General features: G+C 42.0%; 1 protein-coding gene across 7 annotated transcripts in view; it reads right to left on the reverse strand.

Annotated features, from left to right (window-relative positions):
* The window catches only part of ARVCF (ARVCF delta catenin family member), a 272,468-nt gene that overhangs the window by 133,723 nt on the left and 118,788 nt on the right, over nt 1–19,957 (reverse strand). For 2 of the 7 annotated variants that reach the window (XM_068412187.1, XM_068412182.1), the window contains exon 1: nt 16,936–17,271. The exons of the other annotated variants lie outside the window; for them this stretch is intronic. In XM_068412187.1, the coding sequence (XP_068268288.1) occupies nt 16,936–16,956 (21 nt within the window). In that variant the 5' untranslated portion in view covers nt 16,957–17,271. Of the gene's footprint in view, nt 1–16,935; nt 17,272–19,957 lie in introns of those variants that run through there. 7 annotated transcript variants of the gene reach the window in all.

Here is a 19,957-nt window from a genome sequence, read left to right on the forward strand (position 1 = left end):
GGCTATGCCTGGAATTTTTCAGCATTTTGACATGCTCACAGTATTATTTTCCAATGTTTCAGACCAAAGGTTATTGTTTAAAAACAGTATCTAAAGAGATGCCAAAGTGTTTTCACTTCAACAAGTTTCAAGTTTCACTTTCAGTTCAACAAGGGGAAGTGAAAAGTCCTGCAGCTGCGGGGGAACAACCCCAGGCTCCAATACATGCTGGGGGACACCCAGCTGGACAGCAGCTTGGCAGAAAAGGATGGGGGGTCCTGGTGGACACCGAGTGGAACGGGAGCCAACCTAGAGAAGAGAAGCATTGGGGGGAATCTTATCAATGTAAATAAATACCCGAAGGGAAGGTGCAGAGACAGAGACAGGCTCTTTCTAGTGGTGCCCAGAGACAGGACAAGAGGCAATGGGCACAAACTGAAACACAAGAGGTTCTGGCTGAACATCAGCAAACACTTTTTCACTGTAAGGGTGACTGAGCACTGGCACAGATTACCCAGGGATGTTGCGGAGTCTCCATCCTTGGAGATATTCAAAAGCCATCTGGACACGGTCCTGGGCAACCAGCTCTAGGTGGCCCTGCTTGAGCAGACAGGTTGGACCAGCTGACCTATGGAAGTCCCTCCCAATCCCAACCATTTGTGGATTCTGTTGTTCCGTTTTAACCACCAAAATATATCCTACTGTTTTTGAAATTATAAATCTGCATTCCAGTTTCTCTCTAGACACTCCCCATCTAAGGCAAGCCAACAGGGGGAAAAAAAAAACCTCAAAGGCTTTCTGACTTGCCTCCCCCACATTCAAATCTGCAGCAGCTATAAATGCATGCATAGTAATTATCATCTTTACTTGGGGCTAAATAAACAGACTTCAGTCAGCACTGCTTTCTTACTGCGACACAAAAGCCCATGAGTTTCCTTTTGCTCATCAGACAGGCAAATACAGATATTAAAATAAGACTAGAACACTTCAGAATAGTTTGTTTTCCAGATATCTACTCAATCCACAACATGTCTGTCCAAATAATTAAGCTAATATGCTACAATCTGAAGTGATACAGATTAAAACACGGAATTCACTTGAACACCTGTTCCACGTAGTTTAAAGCGTGTCTCTACTCTTTCTATATACTTTCAGGTATGGTCTGAAAGTTGGTTTTCTCAAACACCAGAAGTACTGAGGTTTTCCCTCTGATAACCCCGAAGTAACATCCCCTTATGTCCTCATTGCAGAGCACAGCATCCAGGAACTGTAACTCGCTTACCTTGATCTCAATAACAAAGTGTCGACAATCCCTCCAGAATTCACTCCCTTTGGTGAAACAGCAAAAGGATCTTTCAAAGTTATCTTACACAGTTGACCAGAAGAGTGGAGACGTCCTTAAAGCCTTCCCATTCTTTCTCATCTCCACTCCCCCCAGCTGTATCAGATGGCCTAGCAGAGCTGTCTCTGCACACCTTCAGACTACTGTGATCCTGCTAACGTGATTGCTTTAAGAACCCAAAGCACGCAAACATACACTGCACAACCTCTCTTTTAAAAAGCTCTTTAAAATCCAGCTCTTCAATCAACATTATAAACCCTCTCCACTCTCTGCCAATGTGACCCAGCTTACTTAGAGAACAAGTCTGAGGTTCCCATCCTGCAAATCAACCTCCTTAAATCAAGCACCTTTAATCACATGGTCCCAGCTGTGGGTTAAGAGGCATGTTCTCATGTGTGTTCTTTATATCTGCCATGTATTCTTCACACCACAACAAAAACCTGCTCTGTCACACTTCTGTGCTTGTTTAACCTTTACATCACTGTATTCTACAATTAAATCTATATAATTTCTAACAGGCTGTCTCCATGGTATTGACACATCACCGCATATTATTATATGTTGACATTCACAGGCACTTCATGAGAAAAAAGGTCCTCGATTAGATTCTAAATCAGTAGCCATAGTATGCTCTAATGTGCTTCTCACTAAATTGATCCTTGCTATTGCCAGACACAAAATGCAACTGATACATTGCACACAATCTTCATTCATCACATTTCAATCAAACTTCTCTAACAAGGAAAGACTGAATTCAAGAGTGGCACCATTATCACCAGATGGCTGAAAGTTCAACTCAGCACCAGCAAAAATAACTTGCTGTGCCATCAACACTCTTAAGTCTCCTGCTCTTATTTTGGTAGAAACTCACTGGCCCCCACAGCAAAAAAACCCAAAGACAACACAAAGTCTGGATCTAGTCTGACGGTTTGTAGCATTTAAGCCACCTACAAGGCCTTTTGGAGTATAAAGATGACGCAACATCAAGCAAAAGGAATTTCCTTAAAACACCTCATTTCTCAAAACACCACAAACAGCATCACCATGTCCCCAGTGTGCTTCTGACATCACCTCTTCCACTCAGTAGCGATTTCAAAGCACACCAAATGGTGGTGGTAACCACTGGGTATCTATTGCAAATTCCAGAAGAAAACTGAGGAAACGCTTCTTCGTATGCTTCATCATTCTATTTGACTCCTTAAGAGAGAGCCCAGACATATCTTGCCACTGCTACTGATTCATTTGCTTTCCAGCGACAACTCAGCAGGAGGTACAGCTGACTCTCCTGAAGGATCACGCTGCTCCCATGGTCACTCCCCAGACCTCATCACTGAATCTGAGAAGCAGCAGAGCCTCCAGACCCCAGTGCTATGAAGTACTTAGGTGCTCACGTGGATGACTTCTAGCTCTGGAAAACTACAAAAAAAGCTTAAATTTCCGAAAGCGTATTACAACAAGCCAGGCATCCAGTAGCTCCCAAACTTTCTTGACAGCTGACAGCTAGCTTTCTGCATTTACAAAAGTCCAATGAGTTAAAGGAAGAAATATTTGTCTGTTTGTATTGTAGTCCCTCGAAAATAAGGAGTACAAGGCTATAGAGGTTTATCTTCTCTACATCTTATATTACTTCAATAGACAGTCAAATATAGTAAAATGGTGATTATTTAGCACCTCTTTAAAGCAACAACTTCCCTCCCAATTAATTTCCAGTTCCTCAGATTAATTATCTACTCAAATTTTCTTGATGCACACACTGCAAGAAGCTGAATGTGTTTCCTGTAAATTAATTGCCTTCAGAGATAATGGTGCTCCTAAAAGAACTTCAACTAACCAAAGAATTGACAAAACCATTCCGCTGAATCTGCCTGGATGGGTAGAAGGCAGAAACCAATGTCTCCAGACAGTAAAACTCCTGAGCTTGAACCCAAACAATAAGCTGCTTTCACTTGTCCTCAGGGTAATGACCCCAACATAATAACAAGAAGCCGTTCTTCACTGGCCCAAATAACACCGAAACTCAACCAAGACATAATCACTATTGCTCGCAACTTCAGCCATTGTGGACCTGCAGTCTTAACTTCTACTGAGCTTGCACATGGTCCAGACCTATTTGTCACATTTAGTGACAAAGCTCCTGTAAATTTCTGTAAAACCTGATGGGAAACTTCAGTAGAAAAGTATAAAGCAGACCTTCTGCAGAGAGATCAAGTACTTCCTTCTCTGTGTCAGACTGGAAGTACCTAAAGAAGAGTTGCAACTGTACGCTGTTGCGCTCAGAAGCAGGAAGAAGAAAGCATGTAGACCTTTCTCCACCCAGAGCCAGGAAAAGATTCATTCCAACAGCTCCTTATCTTTTCTTGGCACTTCTGTATTCTCCTACTCTGTGGCCTGATCTGAGAAGGGGCGATGCTCCAAACTCCTAGGAACAAAGCAAAAAAGCTGTTCAAGCTCAGTATATGTCAAAATCCCTTTGCTAAGAACAGCAGTTGTACTAAAAACATTTAGTGGAATAGAAACCACTGTCTTTACAGGGAGGAGAACAGCACCAGAGCTGCTTCTCCATCCCTGCACAAAGAGAACAAAGCTCCCCCATACAGAGGAGCACCCACCGCAGTGTGGCATTGCAAAGGTGCCAACGGCTCACTGCTGGACTCTGCCCTATTCCAAGGGCAAGTGCAACCAAAGCTCAGTTCCCCAATTCTAATTTCTTACCACGTTTCTTTCAGATTGTTTTGTCATTGTTGAGTGTTGGAATCTAGTTCTGTGGTCATACACCTGAAGTGTTACTACCATACACTGATTGCTGTGCAGAGACTTTCCTTTCGCAGGACGTTCTCCTCACTCAGCTGCAATAGGACTCATGTTGAAGCAGCGTCTAAAACCTGCCTTCATATTTTATCCTACTGGCATGAACCTGTATGGCTTTTGCCTCATGTTGGAAGCCTGAGGGGACAGTAGACACCCTTCTTTCAGATACAAGATGACTTCAGCATTGTACGGTCAGAACACAAGGGGGAAAAAAACCACATTTCTTACTACTCAAAGCTCTGTCATTTGAGCACAACAAAAGAGAACTTTCAGAACAAAGCATGGCTGAAAACAAATATCTGCTAAAAGCTTATACACTTCAAGCCTGTCTAGATTACTAACAAAGTGTAAGTGGAAATGAACAATCAGACAACAGAACAAAGGCAGGGCTAGCATACCATACACTGATCTTATAAAATATTTAAGCAAAGTATGTGACCATTGATAATACACACTTTGACTGAACAATAGGCTGCACATAAACAACCTTTTCTTCCTAGACCTTTAGCATATGGGTATATATGTGGGGGAGGGAGGAAAGAAAGTTAGTTTAAGAAAGACAAAAACCAACATACACATATTCCAAATTTGTATGGTACAGCCCCTAAAAAGTATATTTGTAATATTATGCACATTCTAGTTTAGAAACAGACACATGTACACACTAATAGATTCTGAAACCTATAGGGTTTTGAGGAAACATACACAAGAGGAATGATTCTGCTGAGAACAAAGCTCTCATAACTTACCTCCAGCCAGCAAGTTCAGCAGGCTGCCTTCTGCACTGAAGCTGGACAAAACCAAACAAGTTCGTGCTTTAATAATTGATAAAGCCCCTCCTCAGCTAAGGCAGGCAGTCAGCTGTCCAAGAGTATAAACACACTAAATTACAGTATTTTTATTTCACCTGCTTAAAATTCAAAGAAGTGTTTTTCAAAAGGAAGTAGAACACCAAAAGACAACAACCAGGTAACAGAGCTAAATTTAGTTTCTCCCCTTCTGGATCACATACTTCGTCAGATGACAGTGGCTCTTCATGAAATGGCCCACAGACAAAGCCCAGGTAGGCTCCCTTCCTGCTCTAAATCTCAGATCAGAAAACCCCCTGAAGAACTAAGCCACCAGTGATAATTTCTACTAAGAAACACAGGGTCAGAGATGATCATTACTTGCATGCCTTGCTATTATGCTAAACAGACTGAAATCAGGCAAAAGCAAGCTCTACAGGACCTCATACAGCATACCAGAAGTAAAATTCAACCAGACAGCAATAGAAAGCTTGCATGAAGGCAATATTCCAGGTATAGGTATGTGACATATCAAGATTCATGGAAAGATGTGATGGAGACTATAGGCTCTAGCTACGAGTTTATGAAATCAATGTCAGCCTAGGGACAGGCACTTCATAAGTAGGAAGCAGGAAAAGTGGCCATGAACCATGCTCAGTTCCAGCCATCACCAGGGACACTGTATTGAACTGCACTGTTTCTACATTACAGCTGACCCACCAGCTGCAAAGAAAAACAAGGAGCTTTGTCTCCTTTTATCTAGGAGCATTCAAATCTTATCAGAAAACAGCCATAAAACAGGCTACTGCTTTTTTGTGGTAAGTGAGGAACTCCACACGAGGAGCAACGCTTAGGCTTACTAGGAAGGGTAACTCGCACACAACAGATGAACTTCAACTTCGATAAAGTAGTAACAACAATACAAAACCACTTACTTCCTATGTTAAAACACAACACATCCTATTTATGCTCAGAGGGAAAAAACGAACAACTAAGAATGCACCATATCATGCCCATTTTCCTACTTACTCTACCCACATTACCACTGATCAATTTTTCTGGAAAAGGGGAACAATGGGTATTATCTAAAAACGCCAAAGTCTTGAGAGGACTTCAATTATTGTCTTTAAGTCTGAGAGTGACCCTTTGTAAACTGAAACATTCTTGTACAGATGCAGTAAGTCTGATCGTCATCATCACCATCCAAACATTACACGTTTTCTGTGATGGAGTTGATATTGTGCAAAAATCCAAGAGATAATGAAGACTCTCTTCTCCAAAATCATAGCTACTGTACCTCATACGCTAGCAAAATACTATACTAGCTGAAACAGCTACGAAGATGAAGAAGATAACATAAAATATAAAAATGTAACTAGAAACAAATTCTACTCTGGAAATTTACATTTTCGAGGCATTTAGACCTGTAACACTAACCCTTACCCATTAGAAGCTGGAGTGGTAGTCAAAGTCTACACTGCAATGAAACTTTCCCTATTTCCTGGCGAGCAGATTTGCCTGCAGTTGTCCTTATCTGCTCACCTACAGGTTAAAAACAAATCAAAACACAAGTTGATATTCTGAAGCACAAGTTTTCCACCATGTTTATGACTATTGTATGCATTTAGGCTCTTTGCCATTTGCAAAGTGTTTCATTAAACTGATGCTCATCAGATACAAAACAGAGAAAGTTAAATTCTGGGATAATCCCAATACTGGATAATCATACAGTTTATTTGGAAAATGCAACCAATATTGGAGATATAAAATATTAAAAAATATTTAGGTAGATAGCTCTAGTCCCTACAGCTACTACAGGATGGAGCTGCACAGTTCTGCCCCTGTTGCTGGGTTTATAAACACCTGGATTCGAATTAAACACAGAAGAGGAATGAAAAATTGATGTTACACCAGAACAAGTTTTTGCTTGGTTTTTTTCCCCCTCTAATAAAGTTGAAACATTTATGCCATTTTTACAACAACAAAATAATTACTTTTCTGTTACTGAAATTGCACAGGATACCCCTGTCACCAAGGGAAGGGGCAAACGCTTCCACGAAAGCATCACTTCTACCTGTTCAACAGGGATCCACGGGGAGCAGGAGAAAGAGAGAAAGAGAGTAAAAAGGAGCAGGGTCAGGTCATTAAGCTGAAGTCCCAGGAGGTGACCAACATCTTACTTGGGGGAAGATTCATTCAAATTTCATAAACCTATTAAGTGAATGAGGTAGGCAGAAAGGATGCTGATATCAAAAGGGAAATTAATGATGACCTGAATTTAAAGCACAGAAATCGCCCACACAGAGACACACTGACTCACAAACATCTCTGTACCGTAAGGATTCGTAAGAGAGGGTTGCATTCTGGGACATGTCAATTAAAATTAAGAATTAAATAACTCTGTGCAACGGTGCTGAATGGCATTTTCTCTCAAGAGACCACAAGTTCAAATTGAGATTTCAGCTGTGCAATCAGATTTCCATTTTAACTCTTTCATTTCCAAGGCAATTGATCAGCTCATGACAGTCTTCCCTTTCCTTCAATTCTCAACTAAATCCAAAGGCATTTTATAGAGACCTGCACCTGCCTGAAGCCCAAAGTCCAGACTGTGACAGTACTTCTACCAGAATTAAGGAGACGCAAGTTCTGCCAGAAAGGCAGCTCCATGTTGCTGAGTGCTATCAGAACTGAATCTGGAATTTCAGGGACCAGTAAAAAACTGAAACGTGGCATTGTAACCACAGACTGAGGAGCACTGCTCAACTAGTCAAACTCTGCAACAACTTTGAGAAATTCATCTTCCACAGTTGCCAGGGCCAATATTTAGTTTATTTTGTCCAACGGAGAAGTTGGCCTTCATCACCCCACATTACCTCCCACACACTAACGACACGTGCAGTCGATCCCAACCATGCTTCACAGCAAAGTTCACAGCCCGCGTCCATTCTGGATGAAACCAGGAGCCCACACGAACCTCTGGGCATTCACGCTGCATTCCCAGCACTGTTATGGGAAACACAACACAGCAGAACCACAAAAGAGTATTTCTGCTTGAGGTATGCTGCATGAAGTGCCACACAAAGCCATCTTGACAATTCTCAGGAGAACACGAAGTTGAATTTTAAGAGGGAGGGAAAAGTACCTTTTCCCAATTTGTTAGCCACCCAAAAATATAGTCTTTATAATCCACAGGAAACATTAAAAACCAACATAGTTTAAGTGGTGCGTTTCTATCATAAGATTAAATTTTAAAGGCATCTTTAAAAAGCATTTATCTATAATTTACACCCAGGAGAAAGCTAATTCTCCCTGTCCCTTTAAAAGAAAACTGTGGATTTTTTAGAAGGATAAAACAAAACACTTCAGGGAATTTTAAATACAGGAAGGAGGGATAAGAGCATGGGGGAAGAACCCAACAGTCTTTGTAAATATTTTTGTGACTCCAGTTGCCAAAACAGTATCCACATAATGTACCTCGGCCAAGTTTCTTTGAACACAAGAAAATTCAAAGAGCGATAATTCACGAAACATACACACACATTTGCAGTATATTTATACAAGCATACACAGCACTTCAGCTGCTGTGGACACAACTCTTCCTTTACTATCTTCATGTACACGGCAGATGCTGATTTTACTACTGTCCCTTTCTGGAAAGTCTCTGGAATCCAGCCAAGCTTGCGATGGGTGTTACACAATATTTGCTATGCCTCTTGGTAGAGGCAGCAAAGGAAGAAAATTACATTTTATTTGAGTATTGAAAAGTTTGCATTGGCACTGTTAAGCTGAAATTTTAAAGTGTCAGCTTTGTGAAAGAAAAAAGAAGAAAAATAAATTGATCCCATGCAACTGAAACACAAAGATGATTTTGACTGGAGTCTCAGAAACCAAGAAGGAGAAAAACTGACTGGATTAACAGTGTGTCACACTAGATTGAAAGCAACCTGAAGGCAGATGTTTCAGTTCCTATTTACACACCAAACCAGCAGCCAGATTGCTCAGTGGATTGACACAGCACTCTTAATTGATCTCTAATCGTATTTGGAGTTGGTTGAAAGGTTTGGAAGTCTGTCCCTCATTGTTGGGTGCCTATATAGCAGCAGTTTTCTCTTTGAAGACTTGGCCCTTGAAGAAACGGTAGGAAAGAATACATTTTTAAATCCATCATATTAAAAAGGGCTGTAACATTTTCAACAATGGAACTGAACAGCATTCTCCCTCTCACTTCACATTCTCATAGAGTTGATGGAAAAAACTTATTTTTGTATGTTAAAACACAGAAAGTGCAACTGCAAATACAAAGGTCTCTCACTATTACACAAATAACAAATTAGCATTTCTTTGCATCTCCTTGTACTGCTGCAGCCAAGAGAGAAGGGTATAGTGTCACCTTCTCTTTGCTTCATATTTACTGAATGTTATCCAAGGAAACCTTTTTTGCTATCTCCTACATCTAAAATGATTGATGGCTGCTGTTTTTGATGTAATTACAAATGGCTCTTCCCTCCAGAAATAACCTACTAAAAAGAACATTGTACCTTAGCAGCAAAGTATTACCCTTAAAAATTGCCAACGGTATGCACTAATACATAGCCCTGGTATTACTATGCCACTAGCTGGTGTCATGACTGTCACTGACAGATGAAAAGCTGAATAGGAAAGAGAAAAGAAATGGGATGTGATAAGATCACATCATAAAATACAAGATAAATGTGTCGCCGTGACCAAGATGCATTTTAACCTCAGGTAATAAAACAACATGTCATGGTAGAAGGAGAAAGGATGACCCTGATGAGATGAAATTGCTAAGGACAAATGCAAAATGTTCCTCATCCAGCATACATTTACATACATTTGCTCACATTTACATATGCTAATATGAGAAATACAATTTTTTAAAACTCTTGTAAGCATACCATAGTCCATTCTTTTGGCCAAAGAAGAGAATGAAGAACCAGAAGGTACAATAAGCCTCTTAAAAAGCAGGGCGGGGGGGTTGGCAGAAAAAAGGAAAAAAGAAAAGAATTAATGCCATAACTAGCAGACTTAAGAAAGTTTCCATGTATTTTATTAAATATCTACTAACTTGCCTGCCAGTGCTACAGGTTTTCCACATAATTGATTCATTGAAATTTCATGGAGAAAACTGTGCTTAACTTCACCCAACCACCAGCGTTAGTCAGCATCCACTCCCACCGTCCGAGCTTGCTGCCACCCTTCCCAGGGAGGAAGACAGAACTTTGTTTCCCCTCCTATTTGCAAACCAGCCATAGGGTTCATCTGTAACAGGATATAAACTACGCAAAGCGCTTTTGAAGCCCTTATCATGAAAATGCAGGTTTCAATGCATGTGTAAACCAAGGCATTATTATGCACATCTTGAATTCTTCAGTTTTGGGAATGCTGTAAGTATTGCCATTCTGACACCCCAGTAAGGTGAGAAGGTTACAATCTCACACCAGTCAGGAACAGGGTAGTAAACTGCTGCTGCTTTAGGATGGGCTTTCACCTGCTCACTTTCTTTACCCAAATGAGCAACAAATGAGAACATGCAGCGGGAAATATCTCACCCATGAAGTTCAATCAACTCTTTCAGGAGCATTCAAGAATCATGTAACTCTCATATGATATGAAGACCACTTCTCAAATATCGAGACACGACTGTATTTGTAAGATCTAGCAGAAAAAAAATGAAAGAGCAACTCGATGGTAAAAAACTGCTTTTGCAGCTCACCAGCTAATTTCAAAATATTACCAACTCAACAGAAAACAACTAAGGCACAATGATGCACAAGCCAAGCAGCATTTAGGGGAAGTAATGAAAACATACAGCTTTTGAAGTTACCAGCACAGCAATAACCATTCCCTTTTCATTAAGGGCAACTCCTAATATCATTAGTTACTCTTAAAAAAAAGAAAGTCAGTCAGCAATCCAGGAGTTCGAGGGGACATCTCACGGTCAGATGCTGTGAAAGCAGCGAGAACTGGATTTTACAATACCAAGCAGCATCAACACGTACTTTATAAATAAAATCTACAATTACAAAGTCACTCTTTACTTTCACAGCAGCTGGCATTTAAGTTGAAATCTTCTACAACCCAGGAAAGAAGCATTTATAACTGTTCCCTCATTAGAGCATCGTAAAAAATGATCTATAAAGAGTGGCACTCTTAAGCTAGTGAAAACCGTATCTAAGATTCATCAGAGACTTAAAATGGCAGAGAGCTCACCAAGACAGCCCAGCTGGGCAACACTGGTCTCCCAAAACATATTGCTGGTTTTATAGATGAGCTGATAACCAATGTAACTGAGGCCAGTAACATAAAGCATCTGCTGGATTAAATTTGAATGGTAATACATTCCTCCTAATTTAACGTATATGAACAATATGAGAATTACTCTGGTTCACCACTGTTACCATTAGGAAGAAGGTTTAAGAAGGACAAAACACTAACAGAAGTCAGCAAGGTGACTGGGAGTAAATGATGTACTTGGGACAACATCTGCATGACCTGATGCAGAACCAGAGCAGTTGCTCCACAGAGTTTATGCCAATATGAGACAGCGGTGCCATGGAAGAGCTTCTAGACACCATTTCAATTTAAAGAATTAGGGTCTGATTTATCAGTGATTATCAAGGATTCAGGAAGATGTTGATAGAGAAATCCAGCCACCTGCATAATCTGTTTTACAAATAAGTCTTTTTGTCCATTCAAAACAAAATAACTTGGTTTGCACTATTGTAACGCAGTCCCGTGTAAGTACAATGTAGAGTCTTATATACTGGTTTCCTTATCAAACCCTTCTCCACAGCTACCTGGAATTTAACATACTTTCAATAGCCTGTATTAAATTCCATCTCATTCAAATTTGGAAAGTTCTTCATCTCTGCATAATATTCTAGTATAAACACTGGTTTATATCTTTGTTAAATACATCACAAAACCAACCAGCTAAGGCCCACATGCTGCCATGCCTGGAAGCCAAAGGGGCCTTTATTCCTCTAACACTGAATTCGCCTGAGAATCAGATCATCAAAAGAGAGGGATGCAAATAGCTTCAGATGCAAAACTTGCTAAAATAATTTGAAAGAGTTTACAATTCAAACAGCATAATCCTGATCACACACAGGGACTGTTCACATCTCAGGGCTCTACCACCCATAAACAAATTGCTGCCCATCTTTTATCAGTTCCTTAATGAATTACAAGTTTGTAAGTTGAAAAGCCTTTTGAACATTCCAGATGATTCTGATTAGTGTTACACTACACACACCCAGAGTAATGCTACTTAAATTAAATCATCTTCTCATCTCCTCCATATATATATTTTTTACACATACCTATATATGTACACACAAACACACACGAAAACGCATTCTCTACAGTATAAAAATAAGCCTTCACATTCTGGTTTCACTTCAGGCTTTCAGGAACTTCTCTTTCTCTGAACATTACAATAGTCTGGCTATGAAAGTTTTACTAAAAATAAAGTTCAGAGCTGTGCCAAGTGATTTAGCTTGCAGAGGCAGGAATTCCCAAGCTCAAAAATTCTCCAGCTTTACTTAGAACAGTTTTCACTTTATTTTTTGAATACCAAAAGAGAAGTGTTGTGATGCTAAAGATATGTGTGTGGGATTAGCCAAAAGGGAAAACTCGGGCACTTCAATTTCCTGCTGTAAGCAGGTGTGGGCTTGACTCATCAAAGAGGCAGAGAACACCAATGAATTTTCACGTTACTGCAGCATACAGGGAGCACTGAGTCTGTGGAACCACCACCCCTTAGTAAGACAGAAGAGATCTTGCCCGCCCATTTGTAGATACAAAAGATTATGATCTGCAAAAGCGCAATTTTAGCCTCTGCATGCTCATCAAGCTTCTCTCAGGTACAGCTACAGTTGTTCACTGCTTAGGCATGCAGACAAATGAATAAAAAGAAAAATCCCAAAGCCTGGCTGCAACCTAATGAGAGGTGTGAGACACAAAGGCCACTGTAAAATCTAAAACCACCAAAGTCTGAGTTTCCGTTTTCCTTCTATCCAAGAATTTGAAATATGCTCTCTCTAGTCTCAGGATTTATTTCAGGGGCTCCATTCACTCTTAAACATCTCCTCTTGCTATTTATTGCATGGTTGGGACACAGGGAGGAATCATCAGGTCCCCCATAACCTTAGAAGGAAAAGCAAAACCAAAGACACACTGAGAACATGCTAAAACCCTCATATTCAGAGAAATGCCTTATTATTTAACACCCAAATACAGAGACATTTTATACACAACAATTTTCAACCAGCAGCCCTGATTCTACTCCTACTGAATCAGTATCAAAACCTTAATTTAGTGGCAGAAGTGAGCTCCTCAGAGAAGGGTGCTTGAGAACACGTTTGAAAACAGCCTTGTTAGAAATGTCCAGCCCGTGCGGTTTCAAATGCAACTGCTTAACATGCTTTTTTCCCCCCATTTTGATCTTCCATAACGAGTATTTCTACATTATGAAAGATGTTGAGTGTCCATACTTTTTTTTTTTTTTAAAAAAAAAAAAAAGTATTTTTAGTAACTGCAGTGTAACTTAAGCAAAAAATGCTGACAGCTTGATTCTCCCCGCACACCAGCTCACCTCACGACCTTTGGGACAGGTGGTTAAGCAGCACAGCCTTGGGAGATGCGATTGCTGGAACGCTTTGCTTGGTATGCCTATTGCTGTTACAAAGCTGTATACACACAGGCAGACACACAAATTGGACCTTATAAATCCCCATATCCCAACAGCACACAACAGCACTTTTAGAAGAACACAGCTCTTCTTGCAAGAGCATCTTCAGAAACAGAGCACTTCCATTCTCACAACCTACACACGGTCCTGCTGCAGCTCCAGAGCATCCTGGCCATGGTGAAGGACCCCACTGTGCAGGCCCCTGTATCAAGAGGTGAAGGCACATCCCTGCACACGAGTTAGGTAGTAACTGCCCGAGAGTTACAACGTCCACCCTCCTGCAGGGAATTACGGCCTCTGCGGCGGAGCTAGCAGAAGGGAACGTGTGCCTCCGCTCAGCTGCTCCAGCACACAGTTCAACATCTTGGTACCTAGTTACGAAACACATTCCCTTTGCCCAGCTCTGCTACAGAGCTCACAGCTGCTGGCAAAGGGTTTACTCTGGGAACCGGGGAGGAGTCAACATTGTAGACTGCTACGTCTCTTTACTCCAAAGTAGCAGAGCACATTAAAGCTGTTGCAGGCCTATACCCACACTGGGCAGCCCATTATATGTGAGAATCCATGTGTGAATTCATATAGAGATCCACATTAAAAATTAAGCTCTCTTCTTAATTGGTTTTTCTAGCATGACTGGCCCAACTGTTTGGAAAATTATGACGCTTTTGCATGCTGCACCTACATGAACATTTCTTTCACAAGCTTTCCATCACTGGTACAGACTCATATCAGTTATATCACTAATGTATTAACCACTTTTTCATCCTGCCAGATCTAAGATTTCATACTCTCTCACATCAGTATCATCCTCTAGTAAAACACTTCAGGGACAAAGCGCTGAGGAAGGGCAACCTTACTGAGTTTAGTGCCTGAATAAGGAATGTTAGCAAAAAACTTTCCGAAGCAGGAATAACACAGAACTGAAGAGTTTTTGGCAAAAGTCACTTGAAGTGACTCCTTTCCCCTTCACAACTTCATGGCCCTGAGGCAAGCCCGCACTTCAGGTTTCAGATCCAGATCAAAGCTGTACGTCATATAGTGACCAAACATATTTTAACAGTCCCAGACTTCAAGACCCTTATGAATTTCATGAACTCCATACTTACATTCAGGTCACTGCAGAATGTCAGACTGCAGATACTCAGCACAAGCTTCAGCAGTCTTCATCCCTCAGCAGCAGGAAGGGCAACAGTCAAGAGAGAACACCAAGAAGGTGACACCTGCCCTGCACGCTCATGGCCACAAGAACTGCTTTTCAGTATTTGTTTCTCCTACCAGGGCTCCCAGGTATGAGGCTGCTTTTGTAGCCCAGAACTTCAGGAAGCAGGACTATCCCCAGCAGAAGCCAAAAGGACAGTTAGAAGTTACTCTTGGTTCTTTTTAATTACGTCTCATAACTATCTTTACTCAGATTTTAATGTGGAGTCTCTAAACACATTAGGTCCTTCGTTAACGTGGCAGAAGTCCCTTCTAGTATCTCTCCCATTTTTGTCTGCGTGGATGGCGCAGACTTGCCATTCACCGTGAAGTCATTTATCCATTAGGCTTAGTTTTACTTAATTGTGATCATTAAAGCTAAAAGATTACTTTCTAGAGGCCCTGTAACTGCACAATAAATTTCTCTGACAATTCATGGTTTAAAACTACTGCCTTTCATTAAGCAAAGCATCCTCTAATACACTGTCGTGGTATCGGAATGACCAGTTATATGGCAAAAAGACCTCAGAATGAATCAAGAACCCTTCCTCCATCAGAAAAGAAAAAATAACATGTCTGTGTCTGATCCTCAACTAGGACAGGCAGCATGAAAATGAAAACCATGAGATTTTTTTTTGTTTTGACATGGAAGAAGAATTTACAAGTCAACTGAAATGCATGACCTAAATTGATTAACTATAACCTTCCACTCTCACTCAAGCTTTTCCTCCTATCAAAATAGAAAACTCAGAGAAAACACAGTTCTGCACAGGTCAAAAGACATTAAACACACCTTTTTTACAGTTAGCATTTTGCTCCTTACCTCCAATTTTTTTCTTCATGTATTAAAAAAAAAGCAAAAAACAAATCTCTGAAGAGCTGCTAACTATATCTATGTAAAAATCAACAACCCATTGCATGTGGTATGGCAGGTACAGTAATTTCAGGTCAGTCAGTATGAACAGGACCACATACACAAATAAAAACCCTTCCTCCCCAAGAAGTCCACAGGTAGCACGACACACAAGCAAGCACCCAGACACCACCAGCATTCGTCACCTCTAGCAGGCAGGGCAGCGATTACTGGGACTGCCTACAGACAAAGAAATGATCACTCAAGGGCCCAACTGAAAGGGCTACTTTCCCCTCAAGACAGCCAACATCCTATTTGCATAGAGAAATGATTCAGCCTTCTTGTTACTGAGACAGACGAGTTGGACACCGCATGATTAAACCAAACTGAAGCACCACTAACAATTCCAGTGCACTGAACATAAACAAGTTCATAGATGTATTATCAGTGATATTTTATCATTGCATTTTCTTATCCTAAAATACCCTGTTGTAAATTAAAAAGGCAGAGAAGAAAAAGGAGGGTTAAGATAACACCTCCTCCTAGTTTGAGGAGCAGCTCTACCCCGCCACCACCTGAATTTATAGGGTTTCCTGAGGCTTACATGGTAGATGATGGAGGTTAACAAGGTAAGCACCTATAAATTACAGAAGTCTACATGATCTCTATTTATTTAAATCTAGCCTGCAACAGCTTTACTCTGCAATGCCCAATGACACTCCAAGATAAAGAATAATATTTGAAATCTTTTTGCACAAAGCTATAAGTCCATTCTAATTATTAAGATGCTAGCTTTTTGTTTAAGATAACATTTAGAGTGAAAAACTGAAGTTATTTCCCTGGTATGTTCAACAACAAAATCAAAGAGAAAGCAACGGAACACAGTATGGGAAAAGCAAACATTCCACAAAAGCAAACAATAGCAAAGCTTTCCTTTTCAAAAGCACTATTTCTAGCTGTTCATGTCAAAGAGTTCCCCTGATTTATTGAGCAGGAGAAGAAGGTCAAAGAAAACAATAGCTTGCTTTTTTGGGTGTTTCACCAGTTAACAGAGACAATAGCAAAATCTCTCTCTAACGCTCTGTTAGGAAGAGCAGCTCAGCTTTTGCTCTTAGTTCTCGGCTAAAAAATGAGAACACAAGTAAACAATCCCTTCCACCCGACAGCTTTCTCCTTCCCACACAGCCAGGACCGCGGCACATGCGGACGCACAGAACTGCCCAGCCCAAGGGAAGGACGCAAGTTGAGCACTAACCTGTGTGAGTTCCGCAGGCATTTATGCGAGGTGCCAGTTTCACAGTCCCCAGCAGAGAACACCGCCGGCTTCCCGCAAGCCCTCTGCGGACCCAGCCTCCTGCTCTGCCAGCCTCCAGAGTCCCTCTCCTCCGTGAAGCTCGCTCCTTTAGCAACCCGACCAGCACCCCCGCCGCTGGAGAGCCCCTCCGCAGCCTCCCTACAGACAGAGCCCATCCAGAGAGAAGAGCCCACCAGCCGCCGCGCCCGCGGGAGCGCACACACCGCCGGCGGCTCGGCCAGGGCCGCCTCCCTCGCACATGGCTCTCCCTCCGCTGCCCGGCGCCCGGGAAGCTCCGTCCCGGGGGGCGGAACTGACGGGCAGCCGCAGCCGGAGCGGGCTGGGGCGCGGCCACGCCCGGCGCGCCGGGGGAGCGGGGAGCGCCTGGCGGCTCCGGCTCCGCGGCTGGCGGGACCGCGCGGGCTGCGGGGCGCGCAGCGGGCGCTGCGGCGGAGGAGCCGCTCCCCGGGGGCTCCCTGCGGGCGGGCGGCGGCCCGCGGGCGAGGGGGGCACGGGCCGGCGGAGCCCCCGGGGTTCCCCGCCCCGCTGGATCTCTCCTGCTGGGTTATAAAGACAAAGAGGGACAACGTCTCTCAGCAAAAGGGCTGCTCCCAGCGCCTCTCCTCGCTCACCCGCTGCCTGCGGAGGCAGAGCCCCTCAGGTGCCGTCTGCGCTGAACGCGCACTTGCCTCTCGAGTTATGGGGAGGGCTAACAAGAAAGCACCAGAAAGGAAATCCTCGCGCTTGCTTACTTTTTGCACTTCACTTCGACATTAATGCCATCCCCGATGCACCAACACCAGAGCAAGATGATCTTCCATCAGTCTCCTCCCTTTTCCACCTCACAGATGCAGTGAGGCTTACAGCTCAAAGTACACCTGGCCTCATTTTTAAACACCATTCACCTGCCCACAAACCTGTCCTGCATTCGTTAAAGGATTGTCTTGATAAACTACTCATTACCAAAATGAAAGCCAGATGTGCTATACCGTGCATTCACCACATTCTGCAACAAAAACTGGGATTTCACAGCATGATACAGCACGGTTTTCATGTCCATTTATTGCCAGTAAATTGGAAGTACTCAGCTTTTAACATTCAGTCTTTGAACAGGCAGCCAGGCTGCGAACCTCCATGAAATCCCTGGGAAGGAGGAGAACCTCCCATACTTCTTATTCTAGGATCTGATCCTTCTTTCTGCCTTTTCCAAGAAACTGCAGAAAGGTTATGTATTAATAAATATACTAAGACATCAAGTCTTATGAGAAGGAGACCGAGGTAGGTGTAAGCCATTCTTAACTAAACCTGAAGACTTTTTTCCCCCCTGGACCCACCACAGGGACAGGAGGGCACGCTTACCCTGCACTGGAACTACAGCCTTGCCCTTCAGGTGTAAGCAGTTAACCAGGTCTGCGAAGCAGCCAGCTAGGTCCTCCCCCCAGTGCTAAATAACCAGCCAAGTCACCATCCAAGGGGTAAGGGTTGTTTTTCCTCTTTTGTACTAAGTTCTTGCAGCAAATCAAAGCAATAAATAAATCCACCACTGTAACAGCTGGTGGCTGAGCAATGGTAATTAGGAACTGAAAGCTACTGGAATTAAATTAGAGACTATCCCTGGAAAACAGGGTAGTCAGACACAGCGAGACCAGCTATAAAGCAGAAAGGAAGGTACATCACAATTTAATCTTCTTTAATTATCAGAATAGGCGCCTTTGCACAAAAGTGTCTTCTCATCCCAGCTTCAGGTTCCCTGAAAATTCTAAAACATGCTTCCAGGGTCAATGTAATTAACATGTTAATTAATATCAGTCCTACCAGGTCAAGATGAAAAGGTGGCATCTCCTATACTGACATTTAAGATTGGAAGGAATGTTTCGAACCTATTTAATCCTAATTTCATGCCAGAGTTCCATCTGAATATTAGAGCTAAGGCTTTGTATTTTAGGGGCAGAGAACGGTACTCAACTCTGATCCTAGTTTGTTTGAAATAAAAAAATGCCACAAAGGTTGACAAGGGCAATGATAGATGTTCCACAAGGTTTACCTGAAACAAAGTATTTGCTTCACTGAAGGGAAAAGATATGCTCCAAGTCTATCTACAGTGGAATAATTTAGATGCAACTGGTAGTGGCCATTAATAAAATACTTTCAGGCCAAAGCAATGCAAAGAGAACGCATTTTGTATGAGTCTCCTGCACTTTTGTACAGCACTCTCCCCCCGCTTCTCCTTGTCCAACTTCTCTTCAGTTAACAAACTAAAATAGCTCAACTTCTGTTGAGGCTATGCTGGCATAGAAACGTACCATTTAATTTAGGCATGTATGTGGATATGTGCCAGACCTTTCTATACTGACAAAGGAAAAAACGTTATGAAGTCTATATCCATGGGGCACTGAAGTAACTACTCTTGCATGCGAAACGATGAAACCGAACACCTTCCTGGATGGACTTGCCAATTCCTACTCACATAAGAAGCCTCTCATGTTGTAAACCCACAGGTATTTGTGCAAGCCATGCAAGATTAGCATTGCTGAATTTTGAAGTCCCACCTTCTGGAGTCAGGTTGTTATTTAAAAACATAATTTTCCTTTCAAAAATATAATAGATGTGTATAGGCCTCCTGGTTGTAAAGTAAATTTTGAAAATGTTTTGACTCAAAGCCAAAGGTTTTTCTTAAAAAAAAAAAAAAAAAAGGCAAAGTACATCTCAAGTGCCCTTATTTCTTAGCCACTTGCAATATTTTACCAGCTCATATGATTCTGAATGCTGGGATTTGGCAATGCTGAAGTAAGAGAACTAATTACCTAAATAAGAGTTATGGATTAGATCCGCTTCCAAATTCTGGCAACAAACAACCTATCCATTAGTATCAGGCTGCTGACTACATCACAACCTCCCACCCCCCCCCTTTTTTTTTAAATTAACCTTAATTTCTTAATCTGTCACATTTTTCCCAGCTGTAAAAGCAGGGTGAAAACCTTCT

The sequence above is a fragment of the Nyctibius grandis genome, chromosome 14 (genome assembly GCF_013368605.1).
Source record: "Nyctibius grandis isolate bNycGra1 chromosome 14, bNycGra1.pri, whole genome shotgun sequence".
In the NCBI taxonomy this organism is placed as follows: domain Eukaryota; kingdom Metazoa; phylum Chordata; class Aves; order Nyctibiiformes; family Nyctibiidae; genus Nyctibius; species Nyctibius grandis.